A 21857-nucleotide genomic window follows, 5' to 3' on the forward strand; every position below is an offset into this window, starting at 1 on the left:
TTCCTCTTTGAAGTCCAGGGGTAGGTTAGGGCCCCATTGGCTCGGTCAAGACTGAGTCTGCTGCACCAGTGTCTATTAGGAAACTAACTAGTTTATCCCCTATTATTTAGTATTATTCTGGGTTTCAGGGCTCAGTTGGAAGGAGCCCTGGCCCTGTCATTTTCCTAAATTAAGTATAGCATTTTATTTTGTTTTTCTATACCTGACTTTGTCTTTGTCTTTTCTATTCCTAATTGGGACCTAGGCCTGTGGTCCTGACCCTTCCTTATATTTCCCTTCCTAGGGTGACCCTATTCTATGTGCCCTGTTTCTCTTAAGGCTGCTATTACTACCTTTGCTAATTCAGCCAATTGGGCCAATAGGCCTTACAGGGGAACACGGTGAAAAGTGTTCTAAGGAAGCCCTTCCCCCGACAGTATTTGAGTCCTACCGTGGGCAGAGGAATGGGAACATTTCCTCTGACCCCAGGTTTACAAAAGGACACAGGAAAGGGGAGCAATGTCTTAACATTGTTTACATGGGGCAGAGTGTTGTTTTTTTTAACTCTCTAAGAGAATTTCGTATCCATGCCTGGGATCCCTAAAGTTCAGAGAAGCCTGTTGGAAATTAGTTGCTGTCAAACCCGCTGTGGACGAGCAGCCCGGGCTGGCATTTCAATGGTTAAACAGTTTGCCTGTGAGAATATTATTAAGCCTTGCAGAGAGGCAATGAGACCTCATCATAAAGAAGCTAGTACATCCGTATCCACATCCATATCTATTCAGACATTGGGTCCCCCCATACACAGGGGACACAGCAACTGAGGCTCTGAGAGAAGCCTGCCCTGCCGACAAGGCAGGAGAAAGCGGCAAAGAATCATCTTTTTTTATTCCTTTATGTCAATTTTTATTTTCCATCATTCATAAATCTTAAATCTTTATTATTTTTATAATTTTCTTTTCATAAAGCCCTTCTCAGGTGGAGACCCAAGTATATTAGAGATATTATTTTATTCATGCTATAGTAACTATAGCTCAGATTTATTTATTTATTTTTTTCTATTTATATGTGAGTACATTATCGCACCATGAAAGAAAAAACTTTTTTAGTTAAACTAAAAAGAGCCTGATCTTTAGGCCTCTGGGGCTTAATTATGTTCTTTCTTTAAATAATTCAAGCATGACTTTATAAAATATATTATAAGCCCCTTTAAAGTGAGGACTGTTTGCATAACCCACAGCATTAGTAGAGACCCCCGTATAAGAGGCATCTGTGCATCTGCTAAGTGAACAAATAATCACTCTTATTAGTGTGTATGCTCTTGCATTTGGAATGTGTTGTCCTCTTATTTATATTTCAGTGAGGAAACAGACTGTGTTAAGCCATCTGCACTGATTTGATTTCCTTTTATAAGGAGAGAACATAAATCTTTGAGGAATTCCAGGTCTTATTGGAATGACTCAAAACTAATTCCAGGTCAAGAAAAAGTTTCTTAAAATTCGAATCCTGGAAAGTTGTCAAACATATTTGACCAAAAGATTATATAATATTATATATATAATTAAATAGTATTCAATTATTTATTTAAAGTGACAATGACAAATGTTAAACATAAACATAGGTCAGTGAAACTTCAGTTCTTATGATTTAAAAAATGGCTCTTTAAGGAATCAAGTACTTGATTAACATAACATAAAACCATTTCAATAACATATATATAACTTTTGCTTTCCAGGCAAATATTGGGAAAAAAATGTTTTCCCCTTTTAACAGGCTGAAAAAGAACCAAATAAATTCTATATTAATTTATTTTATTTATAATTTCTTTCTAAGATTTCTCTTAACAAATCTTTTAACTTTCATAAACCTTTTTATCTAGTCAGAAATAACCAGTTTTAGAACAATTTTAAAAATATATATATTTCTATATCTTATAGCTTTTCTGTAATAAGAACCCAAAGTAGGCAAACTCAGTTTAATTGACATTTTTGTATACCTCAAGTGGGTCCTGAAGGATGGGATAGAATTTCCTCGGGGGCTGGGAGGAGTTAACTGTCCTTCAGGACAGGCGGAGGCATTGTTAACAAAACTTTTTTCCTTTCATTTGAACCTCCGGACACTGACCTTTCTAATCCAAATATTAATGTATACCTTTGATCAGGGTGGGGAACCCCGTACATAACGGACCTCACAGCAAACAAAAGATTCAAGTCAAAAGACCCTTCGGATGGCTAATTAACTCGGAATGTTGGCCACTCCAACTCACAGAGGGTCCGGAGGACCCCAGGATCGGCTGGTGTTCTGTAGCCTTGGGATCTCCTGGAAAAGTCAGAAAAGTTAGCAAGAATGCATTCAAGGGGGGTACGGGGCATTGACAGTCCTGTCTCATCCTACGGAAAGCAAAACAGTTAGAGCAGCAGAGAACACGGAACACAGACAGACAGACAACCGCGGTCAAAACACAAAATACTAATTTCAGAACAGACGCACCCGAAAGTGCCAGATGCACCCGAAAGTGCCAGATGCACCCGAAGGTGCCAGATGCACCCGAAAGTGCCAGATGGAAACCCACCGGGTTTCCTGCAGACGCACCCGAAAGTGCCAGATGCACCCGAAGGTGCCAGATGCACCCGAAAGTGCCAGATGGAAACCCACCGGGTCTCCTGCAGACGCACCCGAAAGTGCCAGACGCACCCGAAAGTGCCAGATGCACCCGAAGGTGCCAGATGGAAACCCACCGGGTTTCCTGCAGACGCACCCGAAAGTGCCAGATGCACCCGAAGGTGCCAGATGCACCCGAAAGTGCCAGATGGAAACCCACCGGGTCTCCTGCAGACGCACCCGAAAGTGCCAGACGCACCCGAAAGTGCCAGATGCACCCGAAGGTGCCAGATGCACCCGAAAGTGCCAGATGCACCCGAAAGTGCCAGATTAAAACAGATTGGTACCAATTTCAGAACAGATGGAAACCCACCGGGTTTCCCAGGTCAGGAGTCGGCGTCCCGACCCTGAGGGGGAAGTGCGGTTCAGCGGCGTCCCGCCCGCAACAATCCCAGAACGCTCCGGAGCTACTGAAAGGGAAATCCCTTACCCAGATCCTCGAGGCTGAAGTCTTAGTCCGAATTAGCCGAATCAAAGCCAGAACGAATGTAGGTGCGGAGGGCGAGGAGGCAGCCCTCCGCGTAGTCTGAGGAGGTCGACCCCACGGAAAAGGGGGACCTCGCGGCTGATCTCGCTGGGGCCTCCAAATGTTGTAACCCAGGAGATCGACCACACTCAGACTCCATTTTTCAGTTTTTGGGGATGTTTTATTACCTGCGCAGGGACTGCAGCCAACCTACACAGAGGAGAACTGCAGCCCCGAGCTCAGGGGGAGGGTTGCTTATATAGGGCAGGGGTCACTCAAGAGTTTAGCAGAGCAAGCAAGCTGCTTGTACAGAAGCGGAGGCAGTTAGCGATAAGCAGGAGGGAACGGAAGGTGGAGGGAGCTGAGGGGAAAGGGAACTGGGTCAGCATACATCTGTCCTGCTATTCATTCCATTATCCAAGTTTTAAAAACTAACAAATTCGAGACAGATATCAGCAGTCAGTCAGGTGCAATACACACATGTTGAACAGTTACAGTTTTATGGGGTAAAGGGAGCTTCAGTTTCTCCCTATCAGTTTCTTTACAGAGCATGCAGGACACTCTGGCCTTGGGGCCGTTTCTGTCCTCCCTTTTCCTGAAGGATGTTTCTTTTCAAATTCCCAGTGAAGGTCAAACTCTAGTTAATTTTTATGGGGCTAAAGCCCTCTATAACATTTCCCATTGTTCATCTTGTTGTCTCTGAGGTTGTTAATTAGGGCAGCTTAAAGACAAGTTGGATTCTAAGGACAGTGAGCTACAACAATATCCTATTAATTTTACTAGTCGGTGTTTCATGCTTTTAATTAGTCACTAAGATAAGATGCCTCTGTATCAATTAAAGATGTTAAAGTTGTTTTTTGTTTTCTACATACTTTATTGTACTAATATACTATAACATTGGTTGGTTGTCAAAAGGCATACATTTTAAAGAACACTTCTGCATACATTCACTTGATAAAGCAAAATCTCGAGAGTAGATACTGTAATTATTCTCTTTTTGCCTAAATCATTACACTGATGATAACTGGAATTATTATATCAAATATAAAAACACTTCAATAAATAATTGTACTTAAAACTGTGTAACTTCTGTGCCTTATTAAAGCAGTTAGAGAATTCATGGATACATTTTTCCTCCCAGTTTATTTGCCATAGAAATCAAATTAAAACTAAATTATATATATATATACATTTCTTATCCCATAGTGCGTCCTAAGGGGCCAGTAGACATACAGAGATTAAATGTCAAATCTTTATGTTCACATGATGCCGAAATTGACTTTTTTCAAAATTTATTTTAACCATAATGCTGAGGTCAACCAATATAAAAAAGAAGGCTCTGTAGCTTGTAGTTCACATATTACTTTTTCTTAATAGACAACATTGATCTTTCTGGAACCCTGAGTCTTTGGAGAATGCAAGGATATTAACAAGTTGTTGAATGTGGCCTTGATAATAAGGTCAAGTTGCATAGTTAAGCTCCTTGCCACTTTAAAGATAGTCTCACTGATAAGTTTTCATTACCTTCATGACTCCATTGTCCTTTATTGTCACAGGGCAGTGACAGGAGCATATTGGAATCTGATGGTGCCCTGCATGTGGCAGTGTGATGGCATTTGGAGGTGGGGCTGTTGGGAGGTGATTAGGTCATGAGGGTGGAGCCCTCATGAATAGAATTGGTGACTTTATCAGGAAGACCCAGCGAGGCCCCTTGCCCTTTCATCCATGTGAAGATAGAGTGAAATTGACTGCCTTTGAATGAGAGAGTGTTTTCTCACCAGACACCCAATCTCCCAGATTTGCTCTTGGACTTCCCAGCTCCCAGAACTACATGAACTTTCTATGGTTTGTAAGCCAACCAGTCTATGGTATTTTTTACAGCAGCCAGAATGAACTAAGTGGTCTTAGGGTGATCAGGGTAGGACAGTTTGAAGATTTTACTCAGGTTCAACCTAGACACTTACTACATTGAATAGGACCTTTAGGACCTTCAGTTTGATAATTATGTACATATCCGAGACCTCTTAAGGCCCCTCTGTCCCTGATTACATGAGTTTTGCAATAATATGCATTCTGATGACCTCTTTGGCCCCAATGTAATGTTGGGGTTTGGAGATTCTGGTGAGACTTTGGTGTCCTTTGGTGAGTTTGGCTATAAACACATCTACCTTCTGTCTGCTTTCCCACCATCTTACACTATTTGTCCGTGAAACTTACCTCAGTCTTGCCTTTGAGAAGTTTGCTTTAGGAGAATCCTTCTATCCACCTATGTTGCCTTCTAACCACATGATTCTCAGGTCAATACTCAGCCTGAGGCAGACATAACAATGTTTTACATTTGATAGCACATCAGGCAATTTTTCATGGGTTTGTCTGCTAATAGGTTTGTAATACCTGTGGCATAACTTCAGCAAAGAACTAGAGTGACCACTTTGGGGAACTATGACATGTTGAAGACTTTCACTTAGAAGACAACACCAGAAAACATAAAAACCTCAAGAGGACAGCCTTTGCATTATTTGTCTGAAAAGATCACTTTATTGCCCTGGCCGGTTTGGCTCAGCGGTTCGGCCCACGGACCAGAGAGACTCAGGTTCGGTTCCCACTAAGGGCACGTACCTAGGTGTCAGTTTATCCCCGGCCCCAACTGGGGCTGTGTGGGTGGCAACTAGTCGATGTGTCTCTTTCATATCAATGATTCTGTCTTTCTCTCTCTCTCCCTCCCACTCAATCTGAAGATGAATGCAACAATGTCCTCAAGTGAGGATTAAAAAAAGAAAGAAAAATAAATTTTAAAAAGATCACTTTATTTACATAGAAGGCCACTCATATTTTATTTTCATACTTCAGGGGCTTTATACTTAAAAAGTATACAGCTTATATTTAAATTCCTCTTTTTTTAAAAAAATTCACCTTTATTGTTAAATATATTACAGACTTCCCCCCCTTTTTTCCCCATTGACCCCCTCCATCCCAGTCCCATCCCCCTCCAGACTTCCTCACACTATTGTTGGTGTCCATTGTTTATGCATATATGAATACAAATTCTTTGGTTTATCTCATCCTGCCCTCCCTACCCCCTTTGCTTTGAGGTTCATCAGTCTAACAACCAATTTGCACTTCTTAATTTCTTCATCTTTTTCACGCATCCCCCCAGCTCCCACCCATCTGGCAAGCAACAAAAAGTTCTTTGTATCTATGAGTCTGTTTCTGTTCTGCTTGCTCATTTTGTTTGTAGATTCAATTGTTAATAGATATGTATTAATTGCCATTTTATTGTTCATATTTTTGTTCTTCTCCTTCAAGAAGACCCTGCAACATTTCATATAATACTGGTTTGGTGGTGATGAACTCCTTTAGCTTTTTCTTGTCTGGGAAACTCTTGATATGTCCATTGATTCTAAATGACAGCTTTGCAGGACAGAGTAGTCTTGGCTGTAGGTCATTGCTTTTCATCACTTTGAATATCTCTTGCCACTTCTTTCTGGCCTGCAAAGATTCTTTTGAGAAATCAACTGACAGTCGTATGGTAACTCCTTTGTAGGTAATGAACTGCTTTTCTCTTGCTGCTTTTAAGATTCTCTCTTGGTATTTAACCTTTGGCATTTTGATGATGATGTGTCTTGGTGTGGTCCTCTTTGAGTTCATTTTGTTTGGGACACTCTGTGCTTCCTGGACTTGTATGTCTGTTTCCTTCACCAAGTTAGGGAAGTTTTCTGTCATTGTTTCAAATAGATTTTCAATTTCTTGTTCTCTCTCTTCTCTGTCACCCCTATGATGCAAATGTTGGCATGCTTGTTGTCCCAGAGGCTCCTTACACTATCTTCATTTTTTTGGATTGTTTATTCTTTTTGCTGTTCTCATTGGGTGTTTTTTGCTTCCTTATATTCCAAATCGATGGTTTGCTTCTTGGCTTTACCTACTCTACTATTAATTCCCTGTAAATTATTCTTTATTTCAGTTAGTGCATCTTTAATTTCTGACTGGCCCTTTTTTATGTTGTTGATGTTCTCACTAAGTTCCTTGGAGATCGCCTTAAGTTCCTTGAAGGTGTCACTAAGTTCCTTGAATGTCTCACTAAGTTCCTTAAGCAACCTTATAACCTGTGTTTTGAACTCTGCATCTGATTGATTGCTTATCTCCATTTTGTTTAATTCTTATCCTAGAGTTTGGTTCTTTTCTTTCATTTGGGATATGTTTCTTTGTCTCCTCATTTTGGCTGTTTCCCTGTGACTCTATCTGTGTATTAGGTAGAGTTGCTATGTCTCCTAAGCTTCGTAGGGTGGCCTATTATTGTAGGTGTCCTGTAGGATCAGTGGTACAGCCTCCCTGATCACTCTAGTGGGTCCTCAAGGTGCACCCCTAGTGTGGACTGTACATCCTTCTGCTATAATTGAGTCTTGATTGCTGTTGGTATGTCAATGGGAGGGATTTACCCAGGCTGATCAGCTGCAAGTAAATCTTGCTGATTTACTTCAGTAGGGCTCTTGTACCCACTGAGTCCATTCATTGAGTGTGTCACTTGTGGAGGTGTTTGGGTGGTGGTGCTTCGATGTGGTCTGAAGCTGTCCACTGGTGTGCTGGCTCTGGGGCAAGATCAGCTACTGCCTGTGATCTATCTGGGGCCACCCAGCATTAGCTGCAAAGTGATATGCCGATGGCTGCTTCTTGTGCTGGGCTTGGAGGTGCCCAGGAAAAACCAAGTTGTGAACAAACGCTGGGACCACTTAACAAGTATGGGGCTTGCTGAGACCAGATGCTGCTTGTTTGAGAGATTTTAGGAAACTGTGAAGCAGGATCCAAGACAGGCCAATCCTATGGTAAAGCCTTTGGAAACACTTGGGTGAGCCTGAAAGTTGGGTGAGGTGGGGCCTCAGGGAATCACCAGGCCGGGGCAACCAGTGTGAGCCAGGTTGCTGGAGTCCCAGATATGGTGGCCATTTGCCACCCCAGGGAGGGGCTCACCAAAGGAACATCAACCTTCACCAGCACATCTGTCCAGGAGAAAGCTGCCCCTCCAGCCCTCAGAGCTTAGAGGGAGCTGGTCTAAGTTCATGCAGGCCCTTTAAGAGGAACTGGCCCTGGCCAGTTTGGCTCAGCGGTTAGAGCGTCGGCCTGCGGTCCGGAGAGACCCGGGTTTGGTTCCCGCTAAGGGCATGTACCTCGGTTGCAGTTTGTCCCCGGCCCTGGTTGGTCGTGCGGGTGGCGGCCACTCGATGTGTTCCTTCACGTCGATGTTTCTCTCTCCCTTCCTCTCTCTCCCTCCCACTCTATCTGTACAAAAAAATGGAAAAATATCCTCGGGTGAAGATAAAAAAAAAAAAAAAAAAAAAAGAGGAACTGCCTGGGACTCGAAGCCTTAGCGTCCCTCAGCCTCAGTTCCTGCTGGTTTTTTCAGGCAGAATTTTTCAGGCGACTTCTCTTCCTGGCACTGGAACCCTGAGCGGGGCACCTGGTGTGGGACGGGGACCCCTCAGTCCTCAGGGAGGACCTTCCCAGCCGAGGTGTCCTCCTGATTTTTATCCGCCACACGTGGGTGTGGGACCAGCCCATCCGCCTCCGCCCCTCCTACCAGTCTCCATGTGGCTGCTTCCTTAATTTTGTAGTTGTAGGACTTCCATGCAGCTTGATTTCAGGCGGTTCTGAATGATGGTTGTGTTGTAGTTTAGTTGTAACTTTGATGTGGTTGTGGGAGAAGGCGAGACCGCGTTTCCCTACCCGCCATCTTGACCGGAAGTCCTGCACTCCTCCCTTCTTGAAGAGGGAAGGTAATTAACCTTTTACAGGGATACTTTCATATTTGAATTATTAAATCAATTAAACAAGGAGGCCATTCATTTAAGGTGGATTTAATGCTTTAGTAGCATCTGTGAGCAAAGCAAAATCTAAACCTGTGACGCCTCAAGGTTAAGAAATTGAAACCTAGAGACACCCAGTCACAAACAGGCAATTAGGCTTTCCCACTTAAGCTATAGCCAACCCAAGAATCCCTTGCTTTGCTTCTGCCTCCTCTATGAAAGTCTTTCCCTGGCGCCTGCTGGTGGGGCACTCCTAATCACACCCAGAATGACGATGCCCTATTGGAATCAATTTTGCTCAAACAACATTTTTAATACGCTTCAGTGTATCTTTTAACAGTATAAAACTGGCTCTAGCCAAATTTCAGCTAAAATTTTAATTTTTCAAATACTCAGTTAATTTTTCAAAACCTTGGAAATGTTAAATTACTCCTTAGATATTTGGACAATTTCTAAGTAAAAGTGGTTACTAAAGATAGTTTCAATTTATCTTTATTTTTATACATTATAAAATGACTATGCATTAACACAATGTGCAAATAGGTTAGATGATATTTCGGTTCCCTGCGACCCGAAAGTTGAGAGCTTCTAGGCGCCAGGGAGGGGGGTGGGGTGGGGTGGGGAGGGGGGTAGGGTGGGACTGCACCCGGCGGCCCGGCGGCCCAGCGGCCGTAACCATGCCACAAAACGAGTATATTGAGTTACACCATAAGCGCTATGGATATCGTTTGGAATACCATGAGAAAAAGAGAAAGAAGGAAGGTCGAGAGGCTCATGAACGTTCAGAGAAGGCGAAAAAGAAGATGGTCTGAAGGCTAAGCTCTACCATAAACAGCGCCCTGCTGAGAAAATACAAATGAAAAAGACTATCAAGATGCATGAAAAGAGAAACACCAAACAAAAGAATGATGAAAAGACTCCACAAGGAGCAGTACCTGCATATCTACTGGACAGAGAGGGACAGTCCCGAGCTAAAGTACTTTCTAATATGATTAAACAAAAACGAAAAGAGAAAGCGGGAAAATGGGAAGTTCCGCTGCCCAAAGTTGGTGCCCAAGGAGAAACAGAGGTATTAAAAGTTATTCGAACAGGAAAGAGAAAGAAAAAGGCATGGAAGAGAATGGTTACTAAAGTCTGCTTTGTTGGAGATGGCTTTACCTGAAAACCACCTAAATATGAAAGATTCATTAGGCCAATGGGTTTACGTTTCAAGAAGGTCCATGTAACACATCCTGAACTGAAAGCCACATTTTGCCTGTCAATATTTGGTGTGAAGAAGAATCCCTCATCCCCACTTTATACAACTTTGGGTGTTATTACCAAAGGTACTGTCATCGAGGTGAACATGAGTGAGTTGGGCCTCGTGACACAAGGAGGCAAGGTTATTTGGGGAAAATATGCCCAGGTTACCAACAATCCTGAAAATGATGGATGCATAAATGCAGTCCTGCTGGTTTGAAAGCAGTTTCATACAAGTAACTCCTTATAATTATTGACGATTATGCACCAATCAGGAAAACTCCTTTACTGTGATGTTTCTTAGTACTATCTCACAGCTTACATATCTGCAGTCAACAACTATTTATTCTATTGTCAAGAACATTAAAATGGCCTCTTTTACAAATTAATAAAAAAAATGATATATATGTATATTTTACTACTTTAAAACTTAACAGAGGTAATCTATAAAGGATACTCATAAAAATTGAGAAAAATAGTGTTCGGTTTTCTGTGTTTCCATTTTCTATGTAAACAAAACAAAACTTGACTACTTTGGCTAAAAGTGGTATTAATAAAAATAATAATATACTTGTATAATAATTATAGAAAAATATGAATATATATACACAAGATAATGAGTATACATTTTACTGAAGGAAATTTTGTTAAAGTGGTCATTTCAGTGTAATAGATAGATACACTTTTATTTATCATAATTACTTTAAAGTAAAAACCTTAATTTTATCACCGTTTACATAATTATGTATTTAATTTATATATTTTAGACAAATACATATAAAGACTTATAAAGACTAAATTTTTATCAAGTCTATAAATGAAAAAGTTTAAGTAAAGGTATATTCAACTCTAATGAATTTATCAAAACAGCTTACAAATTCTTTATTCTACATTAATACATGGATGATATGCAAAAAGTAAATTCACCATTGAATCTGATATTTTTCTTGTCTCTTTCAATTTGCTTATTTCTATTTAGTTGATCTTATTCATTCATTCATTTAACAAGTATTTATTGAGCACCTCGCACATGCAAGGGGTAGCAACAATTAACAAAGCCAAATCACTCTCCTTATGGAACTGACATTCCCATTGGTAGTCAGACAGTAAACAGGTATGTAAAATATCTGGATATATCTAAGAAGTACTCTGCAGGAAAATTAAGCAGCATGAGAAGATGAGAGGAACTTGCTGTTTTAGAATAGTTGGTCAGGGAACATCTCGCTGATAAAGGCTATTTGAACAGAGAGAAGAAAAAAGGAAAAGAGGCACGCTAGTATCTGGGGAAGAAGCACGACTCTGGTCATGTGAGGATAAGTCAAGGCCAATGTGGCTGGAGCAAAATGGGTAAGGGAGGTAGAGCTACATTGTCTCAGCTGCTCAAGCAGGGCCCTGTAGGTGCTTACTCTGACAGGGAGAGGAAGCCGATTAGATTTTTATTTTTAATTAGTTATGAAAAATTTCAAACCTACACAAAAGTAGAGATAACAGCAACAATGAATTCATTGAATGGAGTGTTTGCAACAGAGAAATGATATGATCTGGTTTAAAGAGATCCTTTAGTTACTGGATGGAGACTAGAAAGAACAGCAAGGTCTATTACAGTAATTCTGTGGAGATGGCAGTGCTTGGGAGGTGGGGAGAAAGGGCAGGTTCTGGATCTATTTTTGAAGATAGTGCCTATAGCATATGCTGACAGAGCAGAGGTGTCAAAGTGACTAACATTCTTGATATGAACAACTCAACGGAGTTTCCATTTTATGCAATCAAGACTGCAGAAGGGTTTGGGAGGAACATCAGACGCTCCGTTTTGGACACTAAGCTTAAGATGCCGCTAAGAGATTCAAGTGGAATCATCAAGGATACTTCCTTGGACTGGACATACGTTTAATATTAAACAATGACGGAACATCTTGAAATGAGAAAATGCACAAATAACTGGCAGTTATTGTTACACGTTCTCTTCAAGTCATGTCCTACAAATAATTATATTTTATATTTGTAATAGCATAGATAACAATTTTGCTTTGCTTTTCCACTTAAATTCTGTTATAAACATTTCTCCACATTGCTGTATAAGCAAAACATTCACGTTTAAAGGCTGCATCTTTCTGGGAGTGTAAAAAAAAGCTCGATTTGAACCGCAAAGTGACTGCACTTTCTCTTCCAAGCCGGCAGAGGGCGCCTGGGCAGCGGGGGGCGCTGCTCTGCTTGGAGGTCCGGAAGCTCCTCCCTCTTTCCCTTCTTTTCTCCCTCACGTCCTTCGCCCCGGAAGTGCTCACCCGGCACTGACTGCCGGCGTGACTTTGAACGCTCACGCTGAGGTGCGGGTTGCTGAGCTAACCCGGAGCCGCGGGACCTTCGCATCAGCTCTGCGTTTGCCATGAGGCTGCTGGGCGCAGCCGCCGCCACGGCTCTGGGACGCGGGCCGCTGCCGCGGGTCCCGGCAGCCCTGGGCTGGCAGGGCAAGCAGGTATTAGTGCCCGGAGAGGCGAGACCTGAGCAGGGACACTCCCCGGGACCTCGCGGTCCTCCGGGGCCGGGGAGGTGGTAACAGCCCTGCCTCCCCTCCCTGCCACCTCCCTCTTGCTCCCCATACTTGCACACTGCCTGTTGCTCCTGCCCTGGGAGGTCGGGCGTGCCTCCGGTTGATGGTTAAGCCTCCACTTTTTGCTATGCCTTAAAGAGAAGTGACTGGAGTGAATGTCAGGACAGCTGAAAAACGAGTGTGCCCAAGGCTCGAGCCCAAGGCTTCTGATTTGTCACGTGCCCCTTTCACTGTAGAGTGCGGTTGGTCTGACCGCCCCCCTTGCAGCCGACTCTGGGTTCGTTGAGACGCTGGGACCTCCCGGAACTTTTCCGTGGTCTTCTTTCTGCCTTTTGTGGGGGGTGCGGGATGAGGTAGGATTCGGTGGGAGTTGAGCCTTCCTGACCTGCAGACCTCCTTTTCTTTGCTCACTGGTTTCTCTGGGATTGTCAACTAAGCGCCAATCGATCGCCCAGATTCCATTTAGTATTTTACCCACCTTTTCCAGGAAGCGGCTGCAGTGCATTTGGATGTGCACTCCCAAAGGAAAAGGTTTATATTATGTCTTGATTTCATAAAATGCAATATTTCCCCCCGATTAAAATGACGTTGTACCCAGCCAGCGTGGCTCAGTGGTTGAGCATGTACCCATGGACCAGGAGGTCTCCAGTGAGGTTCCCGGTCAGAGCACATGCCCGGGTTGCGGGCTCGATCCCCAGTAGGGGGCGTGCAGAGGCAGCCAATGGATGTTTCTCTGTCATCATGATGTTTCTCTTCCTCTGCTTCCTCTCTCTAAAAAAAATAAAATAAAATAAAATCGTAAAAACATAACATAAATAAATAAAGTTTTTTTGTTTTTTTTTTTATCCTCACCCGAGGATATTTTTCCATTTTTTGTACAGATAGAGTGGGAGGGAGAGAGAGGAAGTGAGAGAGAGAGAGAAACATCGATGTGAAGGGACACATCGAGTGGCTGCCACCCGCACGACCAACCAGGGCCGGGGACAAACTGCAACCGAGGTACGTGCCCTTAGCGGGAACCGAACCCGGGTCTCTCTGGACCCCAGGCCGACGCTCTAACTGCTGAGCCAAACCGGCCAGGGCAAATCTTCTTCTTTTTTTTTTTTTTTTTTAAATCCTCTCCTGAGGACATTTTTCCATTTTTTGTTCAGATAGAGTGGGAGGGAGAGAGAGGAAGAGAGAGAGAGAGAGAGAGAGAGAGAGAGAGAGAGAAACATTGATATGAAAGGGACACATCGAGTGGCTGCCACCCGCACGACCAACCAGGGCCGGGGACAAACTGCAACCGAGGTCCGTGCCCTAGCGGGAATCGAACCCAGGTCTCTCGGGACCACAGGCTGACACTCTAACCACCGAGCCAAATCGGCCAGGGCAATAAAGTTTTTAAAAATATCTAATTTTTATTGTGTGTGTAGAAGGAATTGGAAACCTTTTGTAGGCTGCCTTGGAACTATTGGCACCACTGTATGGAGTATATAAGCCCTCAAACATCCTTGCTTGCTGTGAACTACAATAAAGGGGGAGAGAGAAAAAAATCAAAGTAAAAGTTAAACTAAAAACTGTATTTCCTATTAAAGTAGTTGTTGGGAGCTGTCTTTCTGATTTTATCAGCCCCAGTGTATATTTTCAAACCTGTAACACTCAGTAAAAGTATCTGCCCCTTTTGTTTAATTAATTAGTTTGAATATATCTTTCTTGATTTATTTATTTAAGAATATATCTTTTCTGTCCCCTCTTGCAGTCTCTCCTTTGATTGCAAGAGTTGTGGGTTGAGCCATTTTACTTTCTGCCTTTCCAGGCTATCTCAGATGATGCTTTGTGTCCACTGATTCCTTGGAGGAAAGGTCTGCCAAACCCATTCTAACTGCCCGTTGTTACTTTGTAAAAAGTGCAATGAATAGAGCTTTCTTTTTTTTCCCCCTCAGGTTAATTGGAAGTTCTGCCGGTGGTGTTCATCAGGGGTGATTCCTAATGAAAGGATAAGAAATATTGGAATCTCAGCTCACATTGATTCTGGGAAAACCACATTAACAGAACGAGTACTGTACTACACTGGCAGAATTGCAAAGATGCATGAGGTATGTCATTCATGTTGATGCCATACTAGTTAGAGCTTGGTTTTAATTGTTTTATTTTATTTATTTATTTATCCTCACTCGAGGACATTTTTCCATTTTTTGTTCAGATAGAGTGGGAGGAAGAGAGAGAGAGAAAGAGAGAGAGACATCGACATGAAAGGGACACATCGAGTGGTTGCCACCTGCATGACCCCAACCGGGGCCGGGGACAAACTGCAACCGAGGTACGTGCCCTTAGCAGGAACCAAACCTGGGTCTTTCTGGAGCGCAGGCCGACACTCTAACTGCTGAGCCAAAACAGCTAATTGTTTTATAGTTGTGATTTAATAAACTTCACAAAACCTGAAAAGTTTAAAGACTGGTACAGTGGTATCTTTCATCAGAGTCATATCACATAGTGGATAGTTTGAGGCTTGAAAGGTTGCTCTGAGACCCTCACTAAAAGTATACTGAATAGATAGTCTTTTGAGAATGTTAAATCAATATGGTGTACCCTTAATCAGCCATTAAAATAGTATTTACATAATTTTTAATGTTATGAAGAGATGTTTATAATATTAAGTGGAAAAGGGGATTTCAAATGATGTATTGCATGAGTCTAGTAGTTAAAATAAATACATATATCAGAAAAAAGTTAAGAAAGTCTTGAAATTCTCCTGAAGAAATAACATATTAATGAGTAACTTAACTCTCCATTTAAAAATATTTCTTCAGCCCTGGCCAGTTTGGCTCAGCGGTTAGAGCACTGACCTGCGGTCCGGAGAGACCCAGGTTCAGTTCCCGCTAAGGGCGCTTACCTCAGTTGAAGTTTGTCCCTGTCCCTGGTTGGGTTGTGTGGGTGGCGACCACTCGATGTGTCCCTTTCAAGTCGATGTTTCTCTCTCTCTCTTTCTCTTCCTCTCTCTCCCTCCCACTCTATCTGAACAAAAAATGGAAAAATGTCCTCAGGTGAGGATTAAAAAAATATATATATATTTCTTCAGATGAAGGTCATCTTAAGTCACATACTTTAAAAGATGAATTCTTCCCCCTTCTCTCAAAATCCACATATGGCAGAGCAGGAACAAATCTGTTCTCTGAACATCTCACAGACTGGCACAAGGCTGGCGGGCAGGAGCAGTGCAGAGGAGCAAGGGTGGCCTGAGAGTGGGTGATTGCTCTGGGAACAGCAGTGAAAGAAGGGGTGGGCAGGCAATTGAGTGAAAATCTGTAATCGGTTTCCTATTTCATGAGATGATGTGGTTTGACGAATTAGGCTTCTCTGCAAATTGCATCATTTAACTACCTGTCTTCTGGTTCCATCTCAGTAAAGATTTCTTTGCTTCTTGGAATGCAGGGACAGAGAAATCTGAATTGCTGTGCTTGTGTTTAGGTGAAAGGTAAAGATGGAGTTGGTGCTGTCATGGATTCCATGGAACTGGAGAGACAAAGGGGAATCACTATTCAGTCAGCGGCCACCTATACCATGTGGAAAGATGTCAATATCAACATTATAGATACTCCTGGTGAGTTGAGTTTTTTATTTTATTGCAGCTTTTTTGGGCAAAAGCACATTTAACTCTTTTCTCTACAGTGACTCAGCTCATTTTTGAGTATTAAATCATACTCAAAAGTGTGACTGAGTCCCTTTTAGAGAAATTTGACTTGGCACCTAGAGCACCTCATCATTTTGTGGTTTCCCTGAAAAATAGTGCTAACAAATTGTGGGTAGGAAGGCTTGTACCTTTTACATGTTGCAGCTGATTCCAGAGGTTCTCATGCCCTTATATCTTTTCAAAGTGATCTTGTTGGGCCCCTGGACCTCATGGTGAGTAAATGTATTAGTGATTTTAAAAATTTGCATTCTAATTAGAAGACTTATATGATGAGTAAAGATACAGAAACTTTTACTTGTGCATGTTATAAACCTTCAGACTTCTCTGTAAGACCCTCACAAACGTCTTTGTCTCATTCAGGGCATGTGGACTTCACAATAGAAGTGGAAAGGGCCTTGAGAGTGTTGGACGGCGCCATCCTTGTTCTCTGTGCGGTTGGAGGGGTGCAGTGCCAGACCATGACTGTTAATCGGCAGATGAAGCGCTACCATGTTCCATTTCTAACGTTCATTAACAAACTGGACCGAGTAGGCTCCAACCCAGCCAGGGCTCTGCAGCAAATGAGGTACTGAACCTTAGGAAGAATAGGGGGTCTGATGGTCTGATAACAAACTTGATATCAGAAGAACAATTAACTCAGTGCAATTAAGCTTTATCCTTACATCCGCCCCCCCTTGCTTTAAAAAATTTATTTATGTGAGTGACTTACCTTAGTAAATGGAACACTGAAATCAATAGTTTTGTTTGCGGTATGAGCTCATCAACTGCCTTCTAATTGTAGCAATGCTGAAGGTGAAGTCAGAAAACAAATCTGGCAGTTTATACTGTTTAGCTATAATTAGAGACGTTATAATCTAAAGTAGATTCTCAAAGTACTTTGCAATTGTTTAGACAAATCTAGAGGATGATCTTCAGTTTAACCTTTACTTGAGGAATTTAATAAATGCCCTGAAGTAGTATGCTGTATTTCCTTGCTCTCATATGATAAAATACCTGCAAAGACCACAGGAACACCTTCTTTCTGTACCAGCTATAACTCAGTGACTGTATTGCTGTGTGCACTTTGGTGAGTGATGTATTTGAGAATATGAGAGTGAAATTTTTCTTTGTTGGATACTTGTAGTTTTTCTTCATAAAATTAAACATTTTCACTTTTAATCTTTATTTATATTTTAGTTGTGGTTGGCAATACAGGAGGGACTCTTTCGACCAAGTTTTTTTCTGAATTTCAGTGGTATTTATAGCATGTGACACTTTGCACAATTCTATGTGTTTCAGATAGCCTTTGAAAAGAGTTTCACTGTTCACCTCTTGTAGTTGTGTAAATGGAACTATAGTTTCTACTCAAGTTTTATAAAACAGAGCTGATGGACATAGGCAGCAAAGTTTGTGATAGTGGAAAGACTGAGTAAAATGTCTGATAACAAAAGAGCCAGTATTGCCCTGGCCAGTTTTGCTCAGTGGTTAGAGCATCGGCTCACAGACCAGAGAGTCCCAGGTTCGGTTACTAAGGGCACATACCTTGGTTGCAGTTTGTCCCCGGCCCAGTTGGGGTCGTGCAGGTGGCAACCACTCGATGTCTCTCACATTGATGTCTCTCTCTCTCTCTCTTCTCTCCTCTCTCCCTCCCACTCTATCTGAAGATAAATGCAAAAAAAAAATGTCCTCAGGTGAGGATTTTAAAAAAATATAAGATCTAGTGTTGAGGAACTAGAAGTGACTGTATTACTGTGTGCAGCACTTTGATGAGTGATGTATTTGAGAATATGAGAGTGAAATTTTTCTTTATTGGATACTTGTAGTATTTTCTTTGTAAAATTAAACATTTTCACTTTTTTTTTTTATCCTCACCCGAGGACATTTTTCTATTTTTTGTTCAGGTAGAGTGGGAGGGAGAGAGAGGAACAGAGAAAGAGAGAGAGAGAGAGAGAGAGAGAGAGAGAGAGAGAGAGAGAAACATCGACGTGAAAGGGACACATCGAGTGGCTGCCACCAGCACAACCGACCAGGGCCGGGGACAAACTGCAACCGAGGTACGCGCCCTTAGCGGGAACCGAACCCGGGTCTCTCAGGACCGCAGGCCGACACTCTAACCGCTGAGCCAAACCTGCCAGGGCAACATTTTCACTTTTAATCTTTATATTTTAGTTGTGGTTGGCAATACAGGAGGGACTCTTTCTACCAAGTGTTTTTCTGAATTTTAGAAATATTCTCTTTTAGCATCTATTTGACTACTTTGGTTTGCTCCACTCCCTTTTTACTTGTTTTCTCATTTTGTAACTTTCATTAAACAGATTTTAAAACTTCTGGACCTGGTCTCTGTGTTTTAACTTTTCTACCATACTTTCTGTCTGTATTTTACCCTGGGCAATAAGCGAATTCTTGAGGTCAGTTTTCCAGTTTACTTATCTGCTATTCATCTGTATCCCTTCAGTTATTTAACCTGTTTTTTTCTTTTAAATCTCAGCAATTATATATAATTTCCATAAACTTTCTCTTTTATTGTAATATCTTTATTAATAGAGGTAATTACTTCTCAGACCTTTACTTTTTACTTTCCTCTAGAATATCTCTCCTTGGAGGTTAGTGCTGTTTCTTGAGCTCACACCTCTCTTTCAAGCTGTTGAATTTCTTGAAATATTTGGTGATTCCTAGTTATCTAGCTATAATTATTGATTGGCACCTAGAGTCTAGACTAAACAGTGGTAGCTAGAGCCTACTTCTTCTCTAGTGAGAATCCCTGCCTGTGAGTGTAATTTTTATTCATTGATTGTGCCTGATGGGGTTACCGGCTGATGATGAGTGTCTGACTTTAATACCTGCTCTGAGAGTTTTCCCCTAAGAACTTCTCTTCAGAGAGCTATACTGTTTTGCTAGAGTCAGTTGGTTTAAGAATGATATGTGGGCATAGTTATCCCACCATCCTTTTAGAGTTATTTTTGTTGCCTAAATAGGGTTGTGGCTTTGTGAGCATGATGAGTTTGCCTGTCAGTCTCTCCATCTGCTTTATATCTTCTGTTTTGACCTGCTAATGACACCCCTCCCAGATTCACAACATCTATCATTGATTTATTTTTATACTTATTTTGTCATTTCACAGGGATTTGGGGAGCAAAAAGGAAGTAAATATATGTATTTATATTTTTCAGGTCTAAACTAAATCATAATGCCGCATTTGTGCAGATGCCCATTGGTTTGGAGGGTGAATTTAAAGGTATTATAGATCTTATTGAGGAACGAGCTATCTACTTTGATGGAGACTTTGGGTAAGTATTTTAAAATATACCATTAAACTCTTACTTTTAAAAAGTACTGAAGAGCCCTGGCCAGTTTGACTCAGCAGTTTGGCTCAGCCCACAGACCATGGAGTCTCGGGTTCGATACCGGTCAACAACATGTACCTTAGTTGTGGTTCTGTCCCCTGCTCTGGTCAGGGTCGTGCAGGAGGCATCCAATCGATGTTTCTCTCTCATGTCAATATTTCTCTCTCTCTTTTTCCCCCTCCCACTCTATCTGAAGATAAATGGAAAAATATCCTTGGGTGAGGATTAAAAAAAAAAAAAAAGTACTGAGAGAAGGAAAAGGATGAATAAAACACCTTTTTGAAATGTGGCTGGAAGAATATCTTCTAAAATGATTTTGTTTTAATGCCTTTAATCCTTTTGCTTCCCATTTTGCTTAATATTTATTCCAAGGGAGAGCATGTTACTTGTTGGCTAATATATTTATATCACATTATGACATACATGCTGTGGCAGAAGGAGGCCTTCATTCATTCTGCAGGCTTCTAGGGAGCAGTGATGTCCTGGGTATTGTGATAAAAACTGGTAAGAAAATAGGGATCATAAATATTTCCTCTACCTACTTCATGACATTTCAAAGATAAGAAGATGAATATGTAAAAAGCAGTTAAAAATTGTACAGATATGGTTTAGGCAATACAGGAGGCAAATAGGTAACTCTTTGACATGGTATTTGGTTTGTCATTCAACTTTTGAGTGACCTTTGCATACAAAGCACTATAAATGCTCAGTGGTTGTCAAACTATGGCATTCAGGACAATCACCTGGAGAGCCTTAACAAACACACATTTTTGTATCCACCTCCAGAGATTCAGTAGATCCCAGGGAGGGGCCTGGAATTAGCATTCTGGAAAGCTCCCAAATGGTGCTGATGTTGCAGGTCTGTGGATCACACTTTGAGTGGCACTAATCTAGACAATGTGAGGGGGTCATAAATGACTGTGCTGAGGAGTGCCCCAACAGCCAGTTTCTCCACAGGTACTTCTTGAGGGGTTTCCTTCCTTTGCTGTGGAACTAGGATTGCTGGTCTGGCAGGTGGTAAAGGGTGTCGTGATCAGTTAAATGTGGAATTTATCTTTATCAGCCATCTTGTAGGGAGGGAAAAGATGGTGGCTGACCAACAGATGAAGTGTTTCTTACACGTCTTGTGTGACAACTGAGCAATGACAACAAGTCGGTCTACTATTCCTTAGAACGTAAGGACCAAGAGAACAGGGATTTTTATCAGCTTTATTCACTGCTATGTCCCCAGCCCTAGAGCTGTCTGGTATAGAATAGGGACTCAAAAAAGATTTGTAAATAAATGAGTAGATCCACTTCCCCAGAATTACCAGGGCACAAGTTTATGTCTTCTAAAGTAGAGGTATTTAAACTTTGTTGTACATCAGAACCTCAGATGAAACTTCTTGATATACCTGCCCCCTTTCCCAGACTGGGTTTGTATACTTTGTAAAGACTCCACAGATGATTCTGACATAAAAAAAAGTCTAAGAACCAGAGAGCTTTCCAGAAAGGAAGAAATTTAGTTTTAAAGACTATGAAGAACATTCTTTAGAACTATTTGCAATTGGCTTTTACTTTTTTATTTAGTTATGTGTTTTCTGAAAAGATTATTATTATTTAAATATGTTTTTATTGATTTTATAGAGAGAGGGAGTTGGGAAAGAGAGAAAGAGAGAAAGAGAAAGAAACATTGATTAGTTACTTTGCTGGAAACCTGACCAGGGATTGAACCTGCAACCCAGGCATGTGCCCTGATGGGGAGTCAAACCAGCGCCCTTTTGTCTGCACCAGACAATGCTCAACCCACTGAGCCACACCAGCCAGGGCAAGATTATTATTATTTTTTACTTTGGTTTCTTAAAAAATACTTTGCACTCTGACCAGTGTGGCTCAGTTGGTTGGGTGTCGTCCTGTCCACTGAAAGGTTGCCTGTTCAGTTCTCGGTTGCGTGCTTGCAAGAGGCAGTTGATTGATGTTTTTGCTCTCACATTGATGTTTCTCTCTCTCCCTCTCCCTTCCTGTCTCTCTAAAAATCAATTAAAAAAAAAACTTTAAGATACTTTGACAACTTTCACACTAATATTTCTAAATATCAAGTATATTCACTTCTCAGTTGTATATATATTTTTGTGACTCTTACCTATTTGGCCCCTTGGCCCCTAGAGGAATGGAGAACTGGAGCCAAGGT

At 41.7% G+C, this 21857-nt stretch overlaps 2 protein-coding genes across 2 annotated transcripts in view; both read left to right on the forward strand.

The window, feature by feature from the left end:
• Positions 1-9580: 9580 nt before the first annotated feature.
• LOC118617191 (ribosome biogenesis protein NSA2 homolog) lies at positions 9581-10406 on the forward strand. The gene is given in 2 exon segments (XM_036242909.1): positions 9581-9705; positions 9708-10406. Coding segments are annotated over 2 exon segments (780 nt in total). The 5' UTR covers position 9581; the 3' UTR covers positions 10364-10406.
• Positions 10407-12491: 2085 nt separating this feature from the next.
• The window catches only part of GFM1 (G elongation factor mitochondrial 1), a 47278-nt gene continuing 37912 nt past the window's right edge, over positions 12492-21857 (forward strand). The window contains exons 1-5 of the mRNA XM_036242908.1: positions 12492-12616; positions 14617-14769; positions 16142-16274; positions 16725-16929; positions 19514-19630. Coding sequence (XP_036098801.1) covers positions 12527-12616; positions 14617-14769; positions 16142-16274; positions 16725-16929; positions 19514-19630 — 698 coding nt within the window. The 5' untranslated portion in view covers positions 12492-12526. The remainder of the gene's footprint in view (positions 12617-14616; positions 14770-16141; positions 16275-16724; positions 16930-19513; positions 19631-21857) is intronic.

The sequence above is a fragment of the Molossus molossus genome, unplaced genomic scaffold (assembly GCF_014108415.1).
Source record: "Molossus molossus isolate mMolMol1 unplaced genomic scaffold, mMolMol1.p scaffold_m16_p_5, whole genome shotgun sequence".
Lineage (NCBI taxonomy): Eukaryota > Metazoa > Chordata > Mammalia > Chiroptera > Molossidae > Molossus > Molossus molossus.